The sequence below is a fragment of the Microcebus murinus genome, chromosome 6 (assembly GCF_040939455.1).
Source record: "Microcebus murinus isolate Inina chromosome 6, M.murinus_Inina_mat1.0, whole genome shotgun sequence".
Taxonomy (NCBI): Eukaryota; Metazoa; Chordata; class Mammalia; order Primates; family Cheirogaleidae; genus Microcebus; species Microcebus murinus.
Window position 1 is genome coordinate 21,874,417 of NC_134109.1, and position 21,428 is coordinate 21,895,844.

At 35.3% G+C, this 21,428-nt stretch overlaps 1 protein-coding gene across 5 annotated transcripts in view; it reads left to right on the forward strand.

Annotated features, from left to right (window-relative positions):
* Nucleotides 1-21,428, forward strand: part of CEP128 (centrosomal protein 128) — a 362,607-nt gene that overhangs the window by 57,438 nt on the left and 283,741 nt on the right. For all 5 annotated transcript variants that reach the window (XM_020285697.2, XM_076003809.1, XM_076003811.1 and 2 more), the window contains one exon: nt 8,819-8,935. In XM_020285697.2, the coding sequence (XP_020141286.2) occupies nt 8,819-8,935 (117 nt within the window). The remainder of the gene's footprint in view (nt 1-8,818; nt 8,936-21,428) is intronic.

Genomic DNA, 21,428 nt, shown 5'->3' on the forward strand with positions numbered 1-21,428 from the left:
TCATTTTTTGGAGGAGTCAAAGAAGATATTCTTGTTGCTTTAAAAAAATTTTTTTGGTCTTTGACTTTTGACAGTTTGATTTGGTGTGACTCAGAGAGGACCTCTTTTGGTTGAATATATTTGGGAAGCTTTGAGCTTCGTGAACATTTGTGTCTCTTCTAAGACTTGAGAAGTTTTCAGCAATTATTTCATTATACAAACATTCTGTCCCTTTCTTTGTCTTTTCTCCTTCTGATATTCCCATAATATGAACAATTTGTTCCCTTAATGGTATTCCATAAGTCCTGTAGGCTATCTTCAGTCTTCTTCACTCTTTTTTCCCTTAGAGTCATTTCAAAATACTTACCCTTAAGTTTACAGATCCTTTATTCTGCTTGAGGTAGTCTGTTGTTAAGCTCTCAATTTTATTTTTTATTTAATTTGAGCTTTGAGCTCCAAGATTTATGTTTGGCTCTATTTTACGATATCTGTTTGGTGAATTTCTCATTCAGGTCATGAATTGTTTTCCTGATTTCATTGAATTGTCTATTTGTATTCTCTTCTATCCTGCTGAGTTTCCTTGAGAGTATATTTTGAATTCCTTTTCAGGCAATCCATAAATTTTTATTAGTTATTAGAGAATTATTAGTTATTCTTAGTTATTAGAGAATTAGTTATTCTTATTAGTTATTAGAGAATTACCGTATTCCTTTGGTGGTGTCATGTTTCCTTGCTTTATCATGTTTTCTGTGTCCCTGTGTTGATGTCTGCTCATTAGATAGCACAGTCACTGCTTCCAAACTTTACAGTGTGGTTTGTAGTGGAAGAGTTTCATATGCAGTGAACCTGAAGGTGCCAGTTCAGCAGGGTGTGGTGGCTGTGATTCCATGTGGATACAGTGGTGTAGTTTCTGTGAGCTTCTTCAGTTGTGATCAATGTTAGCAATGACTGAGGGTGCCTCAGTGGTCTAGGCTGTAGGAGTTTGTAGGTTATTAGGGCAAGGGCTTTAGGTATCTTCCTATTTTTGTCTTCCTCACAATGGGAAGTGTTAGCTTAGGGGATCTCTCTTGATGTCGGATCTGATACTTCTCCCAGACAGCCACAGCAGCATTAGGATCCAGGGCACAGGTGCTGGGAGTGGCTGTAGAGTTGGGTCCTTGGGCTTAAGGTCTTGTGAAACCACTGTAGTGCCTGGGACTTGAGGCGCAGTTTCACTATTCAAGGCATGAGTGGATGCAGTTTGTCCACTGAGTTGGCTTTGTTGCTCTGAGGCACACTCCAGGAACTCGGGCTCAGGGGTCTGGGATTGTAGCTGTGGTTCTGACCCTGGAGGGTAGGGCACCACACTGGTATGGCTCTGGTGAGAAAGGGATGATTTGGGGGCTCAGGCCCTAGAAAGCAGGGTGTAAGTGCAATTTGGGACCCATAGAACCTACAAGACACAGTGGCAGCTTGGACTCTAGAGGATGAGGTACCATGCAGTGCTGATCTTACTCTGGGATGGTGGGACATGGTGGTAGCTCAGGCTCTGTGAGGCCAGATGCAGCAGTAGCAAGGACCCAGGAATGGCAAGACATCACAGTGGCTTGGGTCCCAGGGGGCAGGGAGAAGCACAGTGATGACTCTACTCCTGACAAAGGTGGGGTGCCTTAGTAGTTGAGACTGCCAGGGGGCTAATGCAGTTCTAGGTAGGTACATTACTTTGGCTGTTCTGGAGGATGGGTGGCACAGCTCAGATAAGGTTCTGATTCCCTGGGATGTGAAGTACTGCATCTACTCAGCTCCGTAAAGTGCAGCTACGTGGATCAGAGGAGCCTCTGGTTTCTTGGGGATATAGTGCCATGTCAGCTGTAGTGCCGGAAGGTACAACTGCTCCAGCATGCTGGAGGATTGTAGCCTCTGGGGGGTGGGGCGCTGCTTTACTTGTGGCATGGTGTTGGGGGAGACTTGTCTGTGCACAGGAGGACTGAAGTCCCTGTGGGCAGGGTGCTGCCTCAGCTATGGCACCAGGGGTGTGACTGTTCTGGTGTGCAGGAAGCCTGAGGTCCGCAGAGGGCAGGGCACTGCATCTGCTCTGGAGCTGACAGTGTAAATGCTCCAGTGTACCGGAGGCCTGAGCTACCTAGGGGGTAGGGTGCACCCTCAGTTGTGACACCAGAGGTGAGATTACCCTAGTAGTTCAAGATTCTGGGTCACAGGGTGGGGTACTTCAGTTTGGTCTTAGGGGGACGTTCACCAGCGACTGGGATAAGGGGGTATGTAGTGGCTCTGTGGATGCTGATCCCACGGGGTGAAGGTGTAGGCATGGGATGGTGGGGGCAAGGTGTTTCCTTCCCTTCTGTATGTGGCCATCCTGGATTTTTTTTTTTTTTTTTTTGAGACAGAGTCTCGCTTTCTTGCCTAGGCTAGAGTGAGTGCCGTGGCGTCAGCCTAGCTCACAGCAACCTCAAACTCCTGGGCTCAAGCGATCCTGCTGCCTCAGCCTCCCGAGTAGCTGGGACTACAAGGCACGAGCCACCATGCCCGGCTGATTTTTATATTATATATATTAGTTGGCCAATTAATTTCTTTCTATTTTTATGGTAGAGACGGGGTCTCGCTCAGGCTGGTTTTGAACTCCTGACCTTGAGCAATCCGCCCGCCTCGGCCTCCCAGAGTGCTAGGATTACAGGCGTGAGCCACCGCGCCCGGCCTCATCCTGGATTTTTGTTCTCTTCAGGATTTCTGCTGCTTCTTTGCTGCTTTCCTTTAATTATTTTGGTTGAAATATAGTTGTTTATTTATTTATTTTTTTATGGGGGAGAAGATTGCTAGGTGCTTTTAGTTGGTCATTTTGCTGACATCACTCCCTGAAGTTTTATATCTTATATATCTTTTATAACATTTTTTCCTTGTATTTGATATCTTTCATGTCATTTTAAAGGATATTATTTAATATTTTTTTAAAAGTTCAGCATAACAATCTTTATCTTTTATTTGAAAGATTTACTCTATTGTAGCTAATGTACTTGTTAATTTCATTTATATAAATCTATTATTTAACTTTCTATTGTTCCCACTTATATTTCCTTTATTGTTTTTGTCTTGTCCTTTGGTTATTTCTTTTCTTTTCTTTTTTGAGACAGAGTCTCATTCTGTTGCCTGGGCAAGAGTGCTGTGGTGTCTACCTACCTCACAGCAACCTCAAACTCCTGGGCTCAAGCAATCCTCCTGCCTCAGCCTCCCGAGTGGCTGTGACTACAGGCATGAGCCACCATGCATGGCTAATTTTTTCTATATATTTTTAGTTGTCCAGCTAATTTGGTTCTTTTTTTTTTTTTTTTTTTTAGTGGAGACGGGGTCTTGCTCTTGCTCAGGCTGGTCTCCAACTCTTGAGCTGAAATGATCTGTCTGCCTCGGCCTTCCAGAGTGCTAGGGTTACAGGAGTGAGCCACCGCACTCAGCCTGTCCTTTGGTTTTATTAGTTTTTGTTTTTCTCCCTTCCAAGTACTAACCAGGCCCGACCCTGCTTAGCTTCCGAGATCAGACGAGATCGGGCGCGTTCAGGGTGGTGTGGCCGTAGACAGTTTTTGTTTTTCTATATTCCACATCTATTAGCTTTCTAATTAAACCTTATTTTTTTATTCCTTTAATGATCAACCTAGGGATTAAAATATGTATCCTTGATTTATCAAACCTCATATAAAGTAAGACACTTAGTTCTTTCAAGAAAGTGCAAGGATCTTAGTACCCTAACTCTATTAACTCCACTTTCCACTTTTATTACATTATCGTCATGTATTTTCATTTTATATTTAATAGAGCCACAGAAGACATCACTTTATTATTTTATACAGTAATTGTTTACTTAGATTTACTCTTGTATTTACTGTTCTTTGTTTTTATTCCTTTCTACATCTTTCAGATTCTATATCTGTCTAAAGAATATATTTAAAAATTTTCTTTAGGGTGAGTGTACATATGCCTGAAAATACCCCATTTAGAATTTCCTTTAGTGTGAGTTTTTGGATGACTGTTTTTGTATGTGTCTGAAAATGTCTTTATTTCACTTTCTTTGTTGAAAGAAATTTGAACAGGATATAAAATTCTAGTCAGGTTCCCCCCCTGCCCCTACTCCATTCTGTACTTTGAAAATATCACATAATCCTTTGGGTTTGGGTTCCATTGTTTCTTATGAGAAATCAGCTGTTAGTCTTACCAAAATTTTTTTTTGAAGGTGATATATATATATCTATATATAGATATATAGATATATATATTTTTGTCTAATTGCTTTTGAGTTTTTCTTCTGAGTCTTTGGTTTTCTGTAGTTTTGCTGTGATGAGTTTAGTTGGGGTTTTTAAATTTGTTGCTTGATGCTTATAGTGCCATTATCTCTTCAGAAATTGATTTTGCCTTATTCTCTGTCTCTTCTTTTAGGTCTTCAAATTTCATGTAATGTTGAACTTTTCATTCTATCCCCTTTGTCTCTTATGCTTATTTCTTTCATTTTTTTTTTAAATTCTGTATTTCTTTTTTCTTTATTCTGAGTATTTTCTTCTGACTTCTTATTTAGTAACTTAATCTGTCCTCAGAGTTAAACCTAATAAATTCACCGACTGATTTCCATTTTTAGTTATTGCATATTTCACTTCTACAATTTTTATTTGATTGTTTTTAATTTTGTAGCTCTAAGATTGCCAAAATCCTCAATCTATTTATCTGCATTCTAGTATCTCCTCTTCTATGGGTCTGCCTCTATTATCTCTTATCTCTTATTTTTCTTGGATTTTGATCACATTGTTTTTGTCTGCTAATTATTTTTTTTTTTTTTTTTTTGAGACAGAGTCTCGCTTGTTGACCAGGCTAGAGTGAGTGCCGTGGCGTCAGCCTAGCTCACAGCAACCTCAAACTCCTGGGCTCAAGCAATCCTTCTGCCTCAGCCTCCCGAGTAGCTGGGACTACAGGCATGCGCCACCATGCCCAGCTAATTTTATATATATATATTAGTTGGCCAATTAATTTCTTTCTATTTATAGTAGAGACGGGGTCTCACTCTTGCTCAGGCTGGTTTCGAACTCCTGACCTCGAGCAATCCGCCCGTCTCAGCCTCCCAGAGTGCTAGGATTACAGGCGTGAGCCACCGCGCCCGGCTTGCTAATTATTTTTGATTGTCCAGTTATTTTTGTTTGATGACAGAAAATCTATTTTATTTTCTGCAAAGAAAATTCCAATAGATAGTTGATAGCCTAGGGCATTATTATGTCTGAGAATATATACATTTGATTTTTGTCATAGACTAGGGCCAGTAGCAATCTTGGATTACCTTATTTTTTGTTGAGAAATTTAAAAGTTAAATTTCAGTTTCAGGTTTCAAGTATTTCTTGTTCACCTTTACTGCTAGTGTATAGCCGTTCAGGATTTTAGACCAAAGGCCAAGTGGGTGATGAATCAGAGACCCTTAACTTGGAAGACTCAACTTAATTTTTTTCCCATTTAACTTCATAAATCTATTAAAAACTCTGTTCAGCTTTTCAGTGTCTCAGCTGCTTTTACCGAAATAAGCTGATATTTCAAGTGAAAAGTGGTTCTAAAGATGTGTTGGTCCCTCTGAGTTTCTTTCTTTTCCTGAATCTTGTTCTCATGTTTTCTTACAGCTTTTCAACTTTACAATGTTTTAAAACACATTTTTATTGAAAATATTTTTCTAGGTTTTTTAGTGATTTTCATCTGAATTATCTAGTCTGTCATTTTTAGAAGTGAAATTCTGTGAATCTTTTATATATATTAGATTCCATTGCTATGTTTGCTATTTCTAATGCACAAGATTTTATTTCGGGTTTGATAGTATTAATTTGCCTTGTTCACATTATAGTTGATAAGTTTCTCCTTTCATCATGTCACAAGAGACCCCATAATAAACATAGTTATCATCTCATTTGTCCATCTCATTTATTTGCCTCTTTCACCTGGCAAATAAAACAAGTAGGTATTATATATATATTCTAGAATTTTTCTGTGTGTTTAAAGTGTAGCCACTAAGCAAAAAATTAGCGCTGGCTGAATTCAAAGAAATCCCCAACTTTTTCATGTCATCATTGCCACGCATCAGGAATTACTCCATATCACATAAAGCTATGATCATGCAACTGGATATCATACCTTGCTGGTGTTCAGCTCATTACTGTAATTGGTATATACAGCTATCTAGTTTACCCAATTTTCCAGTGTCCCCAGCTCATTAGGGCGCAACCTTTTATATTGTCTAAACCTGGAAAATTGTACTCACCTAATTGTGCACTCAGTTGAATTGTTCACATGCCAGTTTCTCACATCAAGTTGTGTTGTTACAGCTTGTTTTGTGCTTTCTGTAATTTGCTGTCTACACAGTAAGGTTGTCTCATAACTGCATAGAGGCCGTCTCAGACCTCACGTGTGTGTGTGTAGTCCTAATTAAGAAACAATTGTCTCATGCAAAACTTAAAAATAATATTGTTGAATTTTATAAGGTCTTTTGAAGGCCACACGATGTTTGCTTCCAGTTTGTAGAGGGCTTAATATAGATTTTGTGATTCATTTATTCCAATTGAAGTCAACATTTACATTTTATAACTGGTTGACATATTGTGTTGTATTTGTCAATTCATGATAGCTTGCTGCCAGAGAAAATACAGTTTCATTATTTTAGTGTTAAGCTTCTCAGAGGCTGCAGCTGTTTTCCCCCTTCAGATTTAAGTTTAAAGTAAAATTACCAAAGTGATGCACATTCATTCACTGTGGAAAACTTTTAAATATTGCACAAATATATAAAGTGAAAATAAATGACTGCCCCTATCTCTCACCAATTTCACTTTCTACTGGTAACCACTGTTAATCACATTTATTATATATTATTCTGAGGCAAAAGTTGTTTATCATGCATTTCTCAGTAACTAAAATATATCTTAAAAGTTTATGGAACGCATTTTTCTTTGAGAGGCAAAAAGTATTGGTTGCTGCCACACATGCCAAAATCTGATTTGTTGATCCTTTGTGAATCATAGATTTTTTCGTTTATTTCAGATTGTCCTTTGGAAGGGAATAGTTATTGTTTTTAGCATAGTGTTATGGTATATATTTTCTGTTAATACTTAATTGTGGTGCTAAACAGTTGATGTTGCGTATAACTCATTACCATAGGGGAAATTTCAGTTCATTAGTTGCCTAGATTTTACTCAGTTGAGTGTAGTATGAGTGCATATTGTGTTTGATACTCTGTTTGATTATTTATGGAGAAAAAAGTGAATTTTGTTTTAGTTTTCTATTAGAGGGTCACGATTAAAAATATAAACATGAGTTCAGCTGTTTTTGGAAGGGATAATCATTAATAGAATTGTAACAATTCTGTCAACACTGCATTTAGGATAACACAGTTATTGCATAGATTACAACAGTAGGATATATAGCAAATATTTATTTAAATGGATTTTAAACCATCAGGTATTTTTAAAGATTTGAGGAATCAACATATAGAAAAGCTGGAATATAATCCACTAAACAGAATGCTTTTGCTTTTCTTTAACTTCATTAAATACTGACCTTAAAAGCCATTCTAATTTTTATTCTTGTTATTTTGCCATTTTTATAACTATATCCTTCATTCCATGAAGGTCCTTCATCACCAGGACCTTTCTTGACTCTGTCAAATACAGAATTGGTGGCAAAAGATTTCTTATTACAGGGCTATATTTATTGCTTCTCTTATATGAGTACAAAATGTCTTCTATTCACTGTGTTTTCCTGCACCAAACATACACATTGTCAAGTAGTGTAAATTTTATTTAGTGAGCCAAACGTAGATTGATATACATGAGATGTGTTTGAATTTGCACAACTTTTAGTAATGAAAATTTTGTGTCAGAGAGAGAAATTCTTTCATGTTTATTTTAGAGAGTCCCAATTAAACATTTTTGAGTTTGACTTTAGTTTTTTTTTTTTTTTTTTTTGAGACAGAGTCTCACTTTGTTGTCCAGGCTAGAGTGAGTGCCGTGGCGTCAGCCTAGCTCACAGCAACCTCAAACTCCTGGGCTTGAGTGATCCTTCTGCCTCAGCCTCCCGAGTAGCTGGGACTACAGGCATGCGCCACCATGCCCGGCTAATTTTTTTTTTTATATATATATCAGTTGGCCAATTAATTTCTTTCTATTTATAGTAGAGACGGGGTCTCGCTCTTGCTCAGGCTGGTTTTGAACTCCTGACCTTGAGCAATCCGCCCGCCTCGGCCTCCCAAGAGCTAGGATTACAGGCGTGAGCCACAGCGCCCGGCCTGACTTTAGTTTTTGATCTTTTACAGCTCATTTATTTTTAGTAGATCACAGTAGAAAAGATTGACAAGCTAATATAAAGCCCTTCTAATTATTTACTGCACATAAACATAAATACCTGATGAGGCAGATCATACACATGGATAATAAAAACGAAAAAGAACTAATTAGATAGAACAGTTTATCATTAATTGGGTAATAAATGCAACATTTGGCGAAATTGGTATTTTCCTTTGAACTCACCAGAGGGCACTCTTTTCTAGTGTATGCCTTGTAACTCTGTTCTATTGAATTATTATAATGTACTTTAAAAAATTCAAGGTCATTATTGGGATCCAGGTGTGGATTATTTAGAGACTAATGACTATTTTCTTTCATAACTTACAGTTAATTTTTTTCAGCTGTTTTATAAGTGTCATTAGAAAGCCCTCTACAAACAAGCTCTAATATTAAATGCTTTGAGCAGTAGTATATCTGGTATAAACTATCTCCTCAATTTAGTCTCTTTTTTGCTTACAAGCTCTATAATGTCATGGTTTCTTTTTATTCATATTTAGGTTTCAGATCGGGTGGAGCAGCGGCTTCAGGAAATTGAAAGAGAGATGCGCACAGAAAGAGAGCTGGTAGAAAGACGTCAGGATCAACTGGGAATTATGTCCTTGAAGCTGCAGGAGGTTTGTGAGAAATACTTTCTTGGGATATAAATGTTGAATTTGGATAGTTATTTAGCCATGTTAAAGTGGTTGTAATTCCTTGGTTGTTACATGTGACAGTATAATTCATATGAGAAGTATAGAATATTGGTTATAGGTCAGTGTACAGAATTAGACCTACCTGGTTTCGTACTTTCTATCTGTGTGACCTTGGGCAAATTCCTTAACTTCTCTAGGCAATAGTTTCCTCTGTGGAAAATGGCAATAATAATAGCATCTACCTAATCAGATTAGTGAGAGGATAAATGAGTTAATGCCAGTAAGGCTCTTAACATAGTGTCTGGCATGTACTCAAAAAACATTAACTGAAAGTATACTCTGATTAATTTTTCTGGGCATGGACCAGATGTTGGATAATCAGCTTCCAGGGGTCATCAAACTATGGGCTACAGATTGACTCTGGCCCACTGTCTATTTTTGTAAATAAAGTCTTACTGGAGCGTGGCCACTCTTATTCCTTTACATATTTTCTGTGAGTGCTTACATGACACAATGGCAGAGTTAAGTAGTTGTGAAAGTGACATATGGCCCGCAAGGCCCAAAGTATTGACAGTTTGGCTCTTTACAGAAAAAGTTTGTCAACTCCTGAATTAGATTATCATCAAACCAATTCAAAGCAGAGAATGGTTACCCCTTAGGTTTTTTTTATTTTATTTTGAAATTTTAGACTTATGATACAGTTGATAATTAGAACAAAGGATTTCTATATAACCTTCCCCTAGATTCCCTCATTAGTCATATTTTATCAGACCTTATCATTTTTTCTGTGCACATCTGTATATATATGTATTTTTTTCTGAAATTTTTTTGAGTAAGTTGCAGACATGATGTAAATACTTTTACATCTAAATAATGTGGTATAATCAGAGCACAATGACCCAAATCAGGAAATTAACATCAATATAATACTGTCATCTTATTCAAATTTTGCTACAATTGTGTCCTTCTGGTTCAGGGTAAAATGTAGGGTCACACATAGCATTTAGTTGTCATATCTTTTTAGTATCCTTTAATCTAAAACTGTTTTTCAGTTGTCATGAAGGATGACTTTTTAGGGTGTTAGAAATTTATTTGGTGGAATGGCTTTCATTTTGGATTTCTTGCTGTTTCCTCATGACTAGATAGATTCAGGTTATGGGCTTTTGTTAGAAAACCCAGATAATTGGTATTGCTTCCTCCCTATAGTGTATCAGGAGTCATGTAATGTTGATTTATTATTACTGGTAAAAACTGAACATTTGGTTATGGTGTAACTGACCAGGCCTCTCCACTGTAAAGTTACTATTTTTCCTTTCTAATTCTTTATTTCATGGGAATACTCTCTGAGACTTGAAAATACCCTGTTTCCATCATATTTTCACCCACTAATTTTAGTATCTATTGTTGATTCTTACCTGAAATAATTATTAATATAAATGGTGGCAAATGGTACTTTTTTTTTTAATTCTTTCATTCTTTCTACATTTATGGAATCCATAAGGAAGAAAGAATTTATTGTGTGGACTCATGGATTCTTGTTTTATTACATTGGTTATATTTCATTACTATCATTTAGAAAATTAATTTGTTAGAATTCCTTTTAAATATTTCTTAGATCTAAACATAAAGTATAAAATTATAGTAGAAACAAAACGAAAACCAAAAGATTAAAATCAAATGGAAAATTTTTTTCATTTATGAAATAATTTCTCTAAAAGTTCTAAAAATTCGCTTACATATGCTTATAGATCACTAACTTTTCTTAATTGACATTTTTTTAAAATATTAGGAGATATCACTAGTTGAAATTAGAAACAAAAATGGCAACCCTGAAATTTAATGCAAGCTGATGGAAAAATCTGCTATTGTTTTCTAAAATTCCATTATCTTCCATTTCACAAAGGGAGACATACTCTTGTTGGTTGGTAATTACTTTGAAGAGGATACTTTGTTGAATAATTAGATACAGCATGTGGGTAGCCTTTTTTTTAACCTTGATTTTTATACATTTGTTCTCAAAGCAAATTACATCTGGTGAGCATAAGAATAGTACTGAAGAGACAATTGTTCTTTTTTGCAAGAGAAAATTAGAGAAATTTTCCATACTTATTTTCTTCTCTCTTTGCAGAATGCACAAAATTACAAAGAAAGAGGGAGGGGAAGATTGTTTCCCACCCCTATTCTTGAGAAACCAGAGCTTGAGTATTTGCATTGTAATTGTCAATTTGACTAAAAGCTTGAGCTGTGATTTGGAATTCCATCTCTGACAATACAATAGAGGATCACTATTGATAAGAAATATTTAATTTCATTTTTTGTCACTTTAATATAAGCAGTGACCTATACGTTTTTAAAAGGTGGCTTTGGATTATAAACAGTGCAGTGGAAATTGGTAAAGATTAATCTAGGCTCATGTATTTTCCTGCTCCCAAGTTAAATGGCTTAGACTGTCTGGAAAGGTCATGTTTAAGGAGAGAAAACACTTTGCTTTCTTTTTGATATCAAAAAAACTTATGGAAATTCTTCTACAGTATGGTAATAGTAATTCATATATTTTGTTTCTGTCTATGGTGAGAAATTGAATCCATAGGTGACTAAGTGGGCCTGGACTTTTAGCCACTGTGCTGTTTTGCCTCCTTAAAATGTATATTTCATTGTTAATAAAAAATATTAGGAGTATTCTTTAAAAATTCCAAGATGCCAGAGATTTCTAGGTATGATGGAATACTTCAGGGATGCAACCTGTGGTTTTGGCTAAAACCTGCTGCCTTTTAGTGATCTAATTGATCCTTAGGCCCTCAGAACTTCATCTATTCCCATTAAATGAAAAACACATTGTTAATTGTTGGAAGTTGGTCAAGGGAAAGCCACTCTCCTTTTCTTATTTAGAGTTTTTAAGGAATTGTTCACTCTTTTCTGTTCCTTTTCTCCTGATTTGAGCAAAAGAGCCATGCATGCTCTGGAATCCACTTCATTTTTTGAGCCTCAACTACTCATGTGCTATTGAAGTCACATTAATGCCAGATTTTCTTATGTTGGTGAGGACTTTCACTGGCCTTCAGATCTCATATATTGTATTTTAAACAAGCTTCTTTTGCTATGTTAGTAGAGGTCTCTTTAAGAGAGATGAGTATTTTATATTGGTTGTACAATAATATTCTTTTCATGTTTCTTTTTAAAATTTCAAGTGGTTGTTCTAGTACTTTGACTTTACTAGTCAAATTTGGGTGTTGTCAAACCTATAACCATCACCCTTTCCTGCATAAACAATAAAGTGTGTGTCTAATGTTAAGGGTACATTATCATAATACAAACTTCTTTTGATGAAATGTTTGATAGTTAAGTTTGATTGGTTAAATTTAGTGGAGTAAGGGTGGGCCTGGTCAGTGCTAGAGTTGGGAAAGAGGTGTTTTGACTGGAAGCACACACTGAAAACTCTTTTTTTAGAGGTCCAGTATTTGCATAAAATCCTAGACAAAATTTCTCACTTCTGGCTATGAATCTTGGAAATCCCTGACCAGTATTTTTACTAGCTGTTTCATGTAAATTAAAGGGTATTTCTTTATCTTCAGTTGAATTATTTAAAATGAGAAAGATGAGATAAATCCTGGGTATGTATTTGCATGTGTTTTTCAGTGCATTACATGACACATTCAATTGCTATCTCCTCTTTCATCCCTGTCAAGAATATCCATGCTTACATATGAACTAGGCTGCTTCAGGTGCCTTAAAATTTAAAGGTGTTTCATGGGAAAGACTGTGGGGCAAGTGAGGGCCTAGACTGTTAGTAGAAGAGATTAAATGAGGGATTGTTAAATGTTAAGATAGGAGCTCAAATCAGTGGCTTACAGTCTGTGGTCCAATGGAAATAAAATAAGGCCATATGAAGAAAAATTACAGTACTTGATAGATTTTGTCAACATTTTTCTTCATCTTTTGGCATCTTTACCAATTGTGCAAAACCTAATGAAGTAATTATTCATTCCTGCCCCAAAATAGAATTGTGGCTTCAGAGATGCTGAGTATTATAGATACTTTATATAAGAAAAGCTTTGGATACTGTTTATTAATATGTTTAGTTTGTACTAATTAAGGGACAAGCTTCCATGAAGCTAAGGATGTTTTTGTAATGTCTTCTTGATAGCTTTAGCATCTCCCTTGAGACTTCAGTGATACTTTGAATATCCCAAAGCACTGGAGAGCTTAGTCAGGCAAACATTCCAACCTGGTTTCATTAACCAAGTTGCCCATTTCTTTTGAGACTCCCCTACTATGTGTAGAGACATGGTGGCCTTTCTAAGGCTGGTAGAATTTAGCCTCATCTTTACTTACCTTTCCAAGGCTGAATTGCAATACTTTTGTTTGGCCATTTATAATACTTCCCTTCTCTCGTTTCCATAGCTATTGCCCCCTTTTTTGTAGTATTCCTCACATTTTTAACATATGGTTATTTCATGTACAGTTTCCCTTTCCCCATGATATTACTGGTTACCTTTCATATGAATGCCCATTAATTCACCCTCACATTGATCCTCCCAACAGCCTCCCTAAGCTTTCAGAAGGACTGTTAGAATTTACAAGTAAATGAGACCTTAAAAATAAAAACATAATCCTGTGGAAAACAAGAGGGGAAATCTCAGAGGATGCACCTTATTTCCCTGAGCTCTAGAATTCATTAATTTCTTAGGACTGGGTGACCCCGATGGTATTTGGTAGGCAGAGTGACTGAGAGCCCCTGGACTACTAAGAGCTTGAAAGCACTGAGTGTCACAACAGGACAACCACACATGTACTACTTTGTAGGAAAACATGTATAGCAAGGGGAATTCTAAAACAACTTATCTAATGTTTGGTCTTTTTGGGGTAAAGCTATGTGTATACTATAAATCTGGGTCTTATTTTTAGCTATACTTTTTATTCTTTTAAGAAAGTCTAATCCCATTGACTGTTTTTTCTCCTTTTCCAAAGATAGCTTTTCCTTCCTCACAGTCCAGTTTCTGGTAATACATATTATTATATTTGAAAATGTTATCCCAGACTATTTTTTTTTTTTTTTTTGAGACAGAGTCTCGCTTGGTTGCCCAGGCTAGAGTGAGTGCCATGGCATCAGCCTAGCTCACAGCAACCTCAAACTCCTGGGCTCAAGCGATCCTCCTGCCTCAGCCTCCCTAGTAGCTGGGACTACAGGCATGCGCCACCATGCCCGGCTAATTTTTTCTATATATATTAGTTGGCCAATTAATTTCTTTCTATTTATAGTAGAGATGGGGTCTCGCTCTTGCTCAGGCTGGTTTCGAACTCCTGACCTTGAACAATCCGCGGCCTCCGCCTCCCAGAGTGCTAGGATTACAGGTGTGAGCCACCACGCCCGGCCCTATCCCAGACTATTAATGTTAGCTATCGTTTCTTGATCTGTTGTCCCTTTTAATTGTACTAATTTTGAGCATTTTACATGTATAGCATTTGAACATAGGACTTACTAAATATTTGTTGAATGCATTAAGTAGTGACTATATTAATACATTGTTTTGATCCTATGTTTAGTTTACTAGTTTTTATTTCTCACATAGTTCTTTTAAGATTTTTATTATTATTTGGTACCAAAAGTGTTTAAATAACTAAATGTGATCATATGAAATGATCTTTTCAGGTGTTTGTTGTCAGTTTGCATTTGTGCTTGTATAGATCACTTGTTTATAACTTTTGCTTATTTTAAAATATTGGGTGATTTGAGATCCCCCCCCCCAAGGAATTTATTTTTTTGTTGGAGAGAGGAAAGAAATCCAAGTTATTTTTTGTATGTCTAATCAGTTACTGCAGCATTATTTTTGAGTAATTGGTCTTTCCACTCTAATTTAAATGCTACTTATGTTGTATATGTGGTTATACCTGTGATATCTGTTTGGTCTCAATATGCTTCACTATTGATCTGTTTGTCTATCCTTGTACTTATATCATTCTGTCTTAATTATTGTAGCTTTTATTATCTTTTGGTAAATGATAATGAAAAATCCCTTGTCCTGTTCCATGAAAAATACTGCTGGCATTTTGATTATAATTATACTAAATATATAGGTATTTGAAGAGCATGTCTTTTCTAATGTTTTTCAATAATGTTTTTTAATCATCTGTATAAAGTCCTTGTACATTTTTTGTTAGACTTATTCCTAGGTACCTTATGGTTTTTCTTTCGATTGGAAATGGGATGTTTTCCTTGTATCTCTAATTGATTATTTACAGTATCTAGGGGTACAACTGGTTTGGATACATGGCTCTTATATCCAACAATCTTGCTCAATGCTCTTATTAGTTCCTATAATTTGTTAGTAGCTTTACTGACCTTTTATCTATTCTGCAGAAAATATCATTTGAAAGTAAAGGCAACTTAGTCTCTTTCTCTATAATTCTTTTACTTTTTTTTTGGTCTTACTGCATTGTCTAGAACTGGAAGTACAATGTTGCATAGAAACAAAGATAGCACGATTTATTGCCTTCTGTATTCTTGCCTTACTCTATATGCTTTTGGGGTGTTAACTGTGTGTGGTGTTTGCTCCTGGGTTTTTTTTTTTTTTTAATCACATTAAGAACATTGCCTTTTATTTCATTGGCAAGAGAGGGTTTTTTTGTTGCTTATTTATTTATTTTTAAAATCTTGAATGGGTTGTAAAATTTATCAAATACTTTTGCTGCTATACTTATCTTTTGATGTTTATTGTGTTGATTTAAATATGGTTGACTATATGAATAGAGGTTGAGTCCTCACTGTATTCCTGAGAGCTTTATTTGGTCATACTGTATTCTTTTTATACATGTCTGAATTAATTTGTTAGATTTTTTTTTTTTAGGAGTTTTATATTTATGTTTATGATTGTGATCAGTTTTCCTTGCACTGCCTTTTTTGGCTTTGGGCACAGCTACTTTAATTTCATAAAACAAGTTAGATGGAATCCTTCTTTTTCTGTTTCCTGGTTTTTAAGAGAGTGATTGTCTATTTCTTGAATATTTGTTGAAACGCACCCATAAAACAAATTGTGCCTGTTACCTTTTTGGTGCTTCAGATTTTAAATGTTTATTGGTTTGTATTACCTCTGTTAAGTCAGTTTGGTGATTAATTCATGATTTTATTAGTCATCTATTTTGTTTGTTTTGAAATTTATTTAAAAAAGCAATTATAGACATTTAATATCTTTTTGTTATTTGTTTTTATTAGTCTTGTTAGAAATATGATTATTTTGTTTTCTTTTTGACTAGCTTTGTTTATTGTTTTATCAACTTCTGCCCTTAAACTGTATTACTTTTTTCTCTCTTTTCAAGGATTATTCTATTTTATTTTTTAGATTTGTAAATTAAAGACTTAATTGATTTTTCTGTTTTTTTAAATCAATAATGTAAATTTAAGCAAATTGCCATATGTTTTGTTATGCTATTCTTTTATGGTAGTTTCCTTCAAAATCTTTTATAATTTGTTATGGTTTTCTCTATAATGCAAGACTTACTTAGCAGTGTCTTTTAGAATTTTCAGATGTGTGTGTTTACATCTTTTTAAAATTTTTGTTTTTAATTCCTTAAAAATTTGTTGAAACTTCCATTTTAACCTAGTTCTACTATTAATTTTTTTTGTAAGTACTCCAGAGTAAAAAAATTAAATATATTTTCTGGTTTTTTGATGCATAGTGTTATGTGCTTCTGTGTGCTGCACACATATGCATACACAAATATAAATTTAATAGGTCAAGTTTATAAATTTTATTCTGTTCTTCTGTAATTTTTTAAAAGTATCAATCTAAAGTCTCTCAATATGATAAAGATCATCAGTTTCCCCCTTTGATTTTTGTCAGTCTCTCTTTATCTGTTTTGTGCATGTGGTTTCCTACATATAATTTACTTACTTCTTGGTCAGTTATTTTAAAAAATTGTTATATATTATAGTATGCTTCTTGATATTAACATTCTTAGTGTTACTGTTTTCTTGGCATATCACTTTTCCTCTTAATCTTTCTTCTGTAGTTCTACTTTTCTATGTTTTTTATAATAGATACACCTTATAGCTAGACTTACAAAAAAACCCCTCATTTTAAAAATTAATGGCAGGGCTAGTCATTTTATACTTACTGTGATTTTGGAAGTGTTTTTATCATCTTATTTGTATTGTTTTAACCTCTCTTCCTTTTTTCCCCTCTTGTTTTCTATTGGAATGAAATTATATTAATTTTTATACTTTTTGTTTCTTTGAAGCTATACATTATATTTTCATTCTTTTGATGGCTATTCTAAAATTTTACACATACAATATTTATTACTCTAAGAAGTGTGTGTTCTGGCCACATTGGTTTCTTCTCAGTGTCTTATTGGAACATTTTCTTCTTACTCAGGATAGCTTATCCCTTCTCATTTTTCAGGCTTAATTGTCATGTCTTTGGAGAGAATTTTGCTGTCCCTCCTCCCTTTCTAAAATTGCCCCCTTCTGCTTCATTGCTGACTATCATGTCATATTACTTTATTTTTAACACCATTTAACCCAAATTATAATTATTAATTTTTGTTTACTTAGGCTATTATATGTCTTTCACCCAAGAATGTAGACTCCATTGGCAGGGATCCTGACTATCCTGTTTACTCCTTTTTCTGGGACACATAGCACCGTGTTTATTACACAGTAGAAGATCCTGACTATCCTGTTTACTCCTGTTTCTGGGACACATAGCACCGTGTTTATTACACAGTAGACTAGTACTGACTGAATGTTGCTGAAGAAATAAATGCTGTTTTCAAATTATATTGGAAGCTTGATAGAGACAGCTGGATTTCTGATCCCTTAGTGTCTAACAAAGTTAGAAAAAGAAATTTAGAATGGAGCTACCCAGATAATGAATTCTAAATGTGAGATTTCTTTGAAATATTAATTATAGAGTTATGAAAGAATGTTAACTTAGCTGTGTGAATTTTAATAAACTGACACTTCATGTTTCTTTTATGGGACAAAAGCAAATGCTGATTGACGTTTGTTTTGAGACATTGCAAATAATGAGAGAAAATACTTTTTAAGAGACTTTTTTTGATATTGTTTTATCTTTTCCGTTTTTTATGAATTGGTGAGGGCAAGATCTTCGGTTTTCAACATAATCTGCATTAAATGTTTCAAATTCAGTTGATAAAAGTCATAGGATAAATACTTAATAGGGAATTACTATATGTTTTGACCACTAGTCGTCAGTATTGAACCATCAATTGTGACCTAGTAGGCACTGTTTATTAAAGATGCCAAAGTTTGTTGAAAATGATTCTTTATGAAATATATACCCTTAGCTCTTAGGGCTTCCTGGAAGTGTACTTCACACAAATGTTGCAACTGAAAAATATCTAATTATTTACCTATTTGCTGTTTGAAATTTTAAATTTGAAACTGTTGCTCTCCACTGTCAAAAAATATATGACACCCTGAATATTATATATTATATATTAAGACACCTGCTGTATTTAACACTAAAGCTGTCATTTCTGGGCATTTGTGTTATGGTTTCTTTCATGCTTCTGAATTCAGGGTTCCAGTTTTTTCCTTCTTTCCTTCTTTCCTCTGTGGAAGAAACTTTTATGTGTAGTAAAACAGACTATAATTTGATATGAGAGTTTATTTCACTGAAATCATGTATTCCCATGTCCTTTTCCCCTTTTCATGTTTCTAAGATGTACAGAAGTATCCCGAAGATACTTTCTCTAAATTTTTATCTTATATAGATTTGAACCTCTTTCTTTTAATTATAATTTTCTTCTGCTTAATATCCCTGCCCTTTGCACCCTGTTTTCCACCCACTGTTGTTATAATCATTTGCTATTGGTATGCTAATGTTTTTTTTTCTTGTTAGAAAAGCATTTTCATAGCTCTTTTATGACTCATTGCATTTCTAGGTAATTTATATTTCTATTAAGTACTCAATCATTTTTATTTAAATACTGAAGCTGTGGTGTTGATTATTTATTACAGAAATGAGAAACTGCTTAAGTTATTTCTAATATATCTTTGTCTGTACTATGGTCAAGTATCAGAATAATATTTAGAACTATAACTGTATTATCTAGTCATTTAATGGACTTTATATGGTTTTGAGAAAAAAGTTATACAGTTGCATGTTTATTATCTGAGAATGAGATCCTGAAACCTTGCTGGCTACTATCAGTCTTGGATGGGAATCAAGTTATAGTGATGCTGTGATTCAAAGCCACGAAGCCTGGGCAGAATTGCACGTCTAGAGCTTCAGTTTCCTGTTCTTTCTCTTCCTGACTGTGAACTTGTTCAGAGGTGCTAAATCTTATCCATTTGTGTGGTTCATCCAAAGAAGTGGTCATATGTTTCTTCTTAAAAGGATGGATAATCATCTTGACAACAAAATAATTTTAGTTTTATATTTTAAAATATTTGTTTCCTTATGTCCTTGCCTTTTCCTTGTCTTCCATTCTTCTCATTGAGTCCATCATTACATTTTTTCAGCTTTATTTTAAAAATATTTTCTGAATTGATAACTATTTATTTCTGCAACCATTTCTCCTTTCTCCTCCTGCCAGGGCTAATGTGGTAGCCTCCTGGCTTCCATTCTAACCTCCTTGCATTCTTTTCCCCACAGAATCAAGTAATGTCACATCTTTCTTTAAAACCTTGGTTTCAGTGGTTTCTTTATCGTACTTAGAATGAAATCTAAAGACTACAGGGCCCCTCTGACCTGGTCTCTGAATTCCTGTCACCCTAATTTTCTATTGTTCTTCCTCTTGCCATCTCTAGGGCAGCCACCCTGGCCTTTTTGCTTTTCCATGGACATATCAGTCAGGTCCTGCTCCTGGACATTTGTACTTTCTGTTACCAGAGCTATAAATTTTAAACTCTGAAACAGTTGCATGGCTGTGCCCTCATTGTCATTCAGAATTCTACATTCAAAAGTCCTTATTAGCTTTCCTAAATAAAATATCCCTTCTTCACTCCGTGCTGCTTACACTGGCTGTGGGTTTTTTTCATAACACTTTTTGTTATCTGTCATCTATCTGTCCCCCTGACCAGAATGCAGGCTTTACAAAAGGCAGACACTTTGTCTGTTGTGTTCATTCTTGTGTCTCCAGCACCAACACCAATGCCTGGCATAGAGTAGAGGCCTAGTGTTTCTTGAATGGATGAATGAATGTACAGTAAGAACTGCACATAGTAAAATTTGGGCCAATACTGTCATTTACCTACTATGTTCCAGGTACTGTGCTGGGGACTAGGGGTTTAAAGATACCTAAAGAATTGTCTTAACTTTTAGGGGCTCCTAATTTAGTTGAGGAAATGGAGGTGTTAACAATCACTACAATTCAGTAAGGGCATTATTCCAGGTTTGTATAAGCTCCAGAGTAGCCCAAAGGGGAAATAATGACCTCTTCCTGGTCCCTTGGGGAAAGTTTGGGTAGAAGAGATGGCATTTTTGCTGAGCCTGAATTTTCAAATCATTTAAAGAAATTATTATTATTTTTTTTGAGACAGAGTCTCACTTTATTGCCCAGGCTAGAGTGAGGGCTGTGGCGTCATCCTAGCTCACAGCAACCGCAGTCTCCTGGGCTCAAGCAATCCTGCTGCCTCAGCCTCCCAAGTAGCTGGGACTACAGGCATGCGCCACCATGCCCGGCTAATTTTTTCTATATATATTAGTTGGCCAATTAATTACTTTCTATTTATAGTAGAGATAGGGTCTTGCTCTTGCTCAGGCTGGTTTCGAACTCCTGACCTCAAGCAATCCGCCCACCTTGGCCTCCCAGAAAGAAATTCTTTAATGAATGTAATTCTACCCCATTGCTTATTATTACATGTCAAGAACTTTACCAGTCAGTGGCTGAAACACTTATTTAAATTATGACTTACTATAGTTTTGATTCACACCATTGCTCTTTGTCTTATCATTTTATGCTATGCTAATTATTTTCCTCTCCCTTTTATGTTTGTTACCTGTGGATGACTTTTCTTTTTTGCAAGGACAAAATAAACATAGTTCTCTGTAAGTTTGTGAAAGAACCATTAATGTCAACATGCTGATAAAAAGGAAAGGGATGAAAAAAGAATGATTGTCTATTATAGGATTTATTTTTCAAAGATGTTTGAATACCGTTTGGCACAGCTTGAAGCATGCAGGGCCAAGATATATGATGTTCTTTAGTCTTTTTCCTTAGTCTTTTTCTTGACTTCCCTCTTTGCCTCCCCACTCCCTTTATTTAACCTAGTTCAGATGACATTAATACACTTTTAATATATTTTCAGGGAAATATATTTTTTCTCCCAAACTTATTCTAGAAAAGAAGTTTAAAGAGATCTTGGAGGATGTCTCTTTCTACCTTGTACTTGATACTTGAATTTCCCTTTACAGAGCGAACTTCTCAGATGGTTGATGGATATTGTAGATGTAGTCTACACAAGCCATTTTATTATCTCTAGTATTGGGACATAGCTGGGTATATTAAG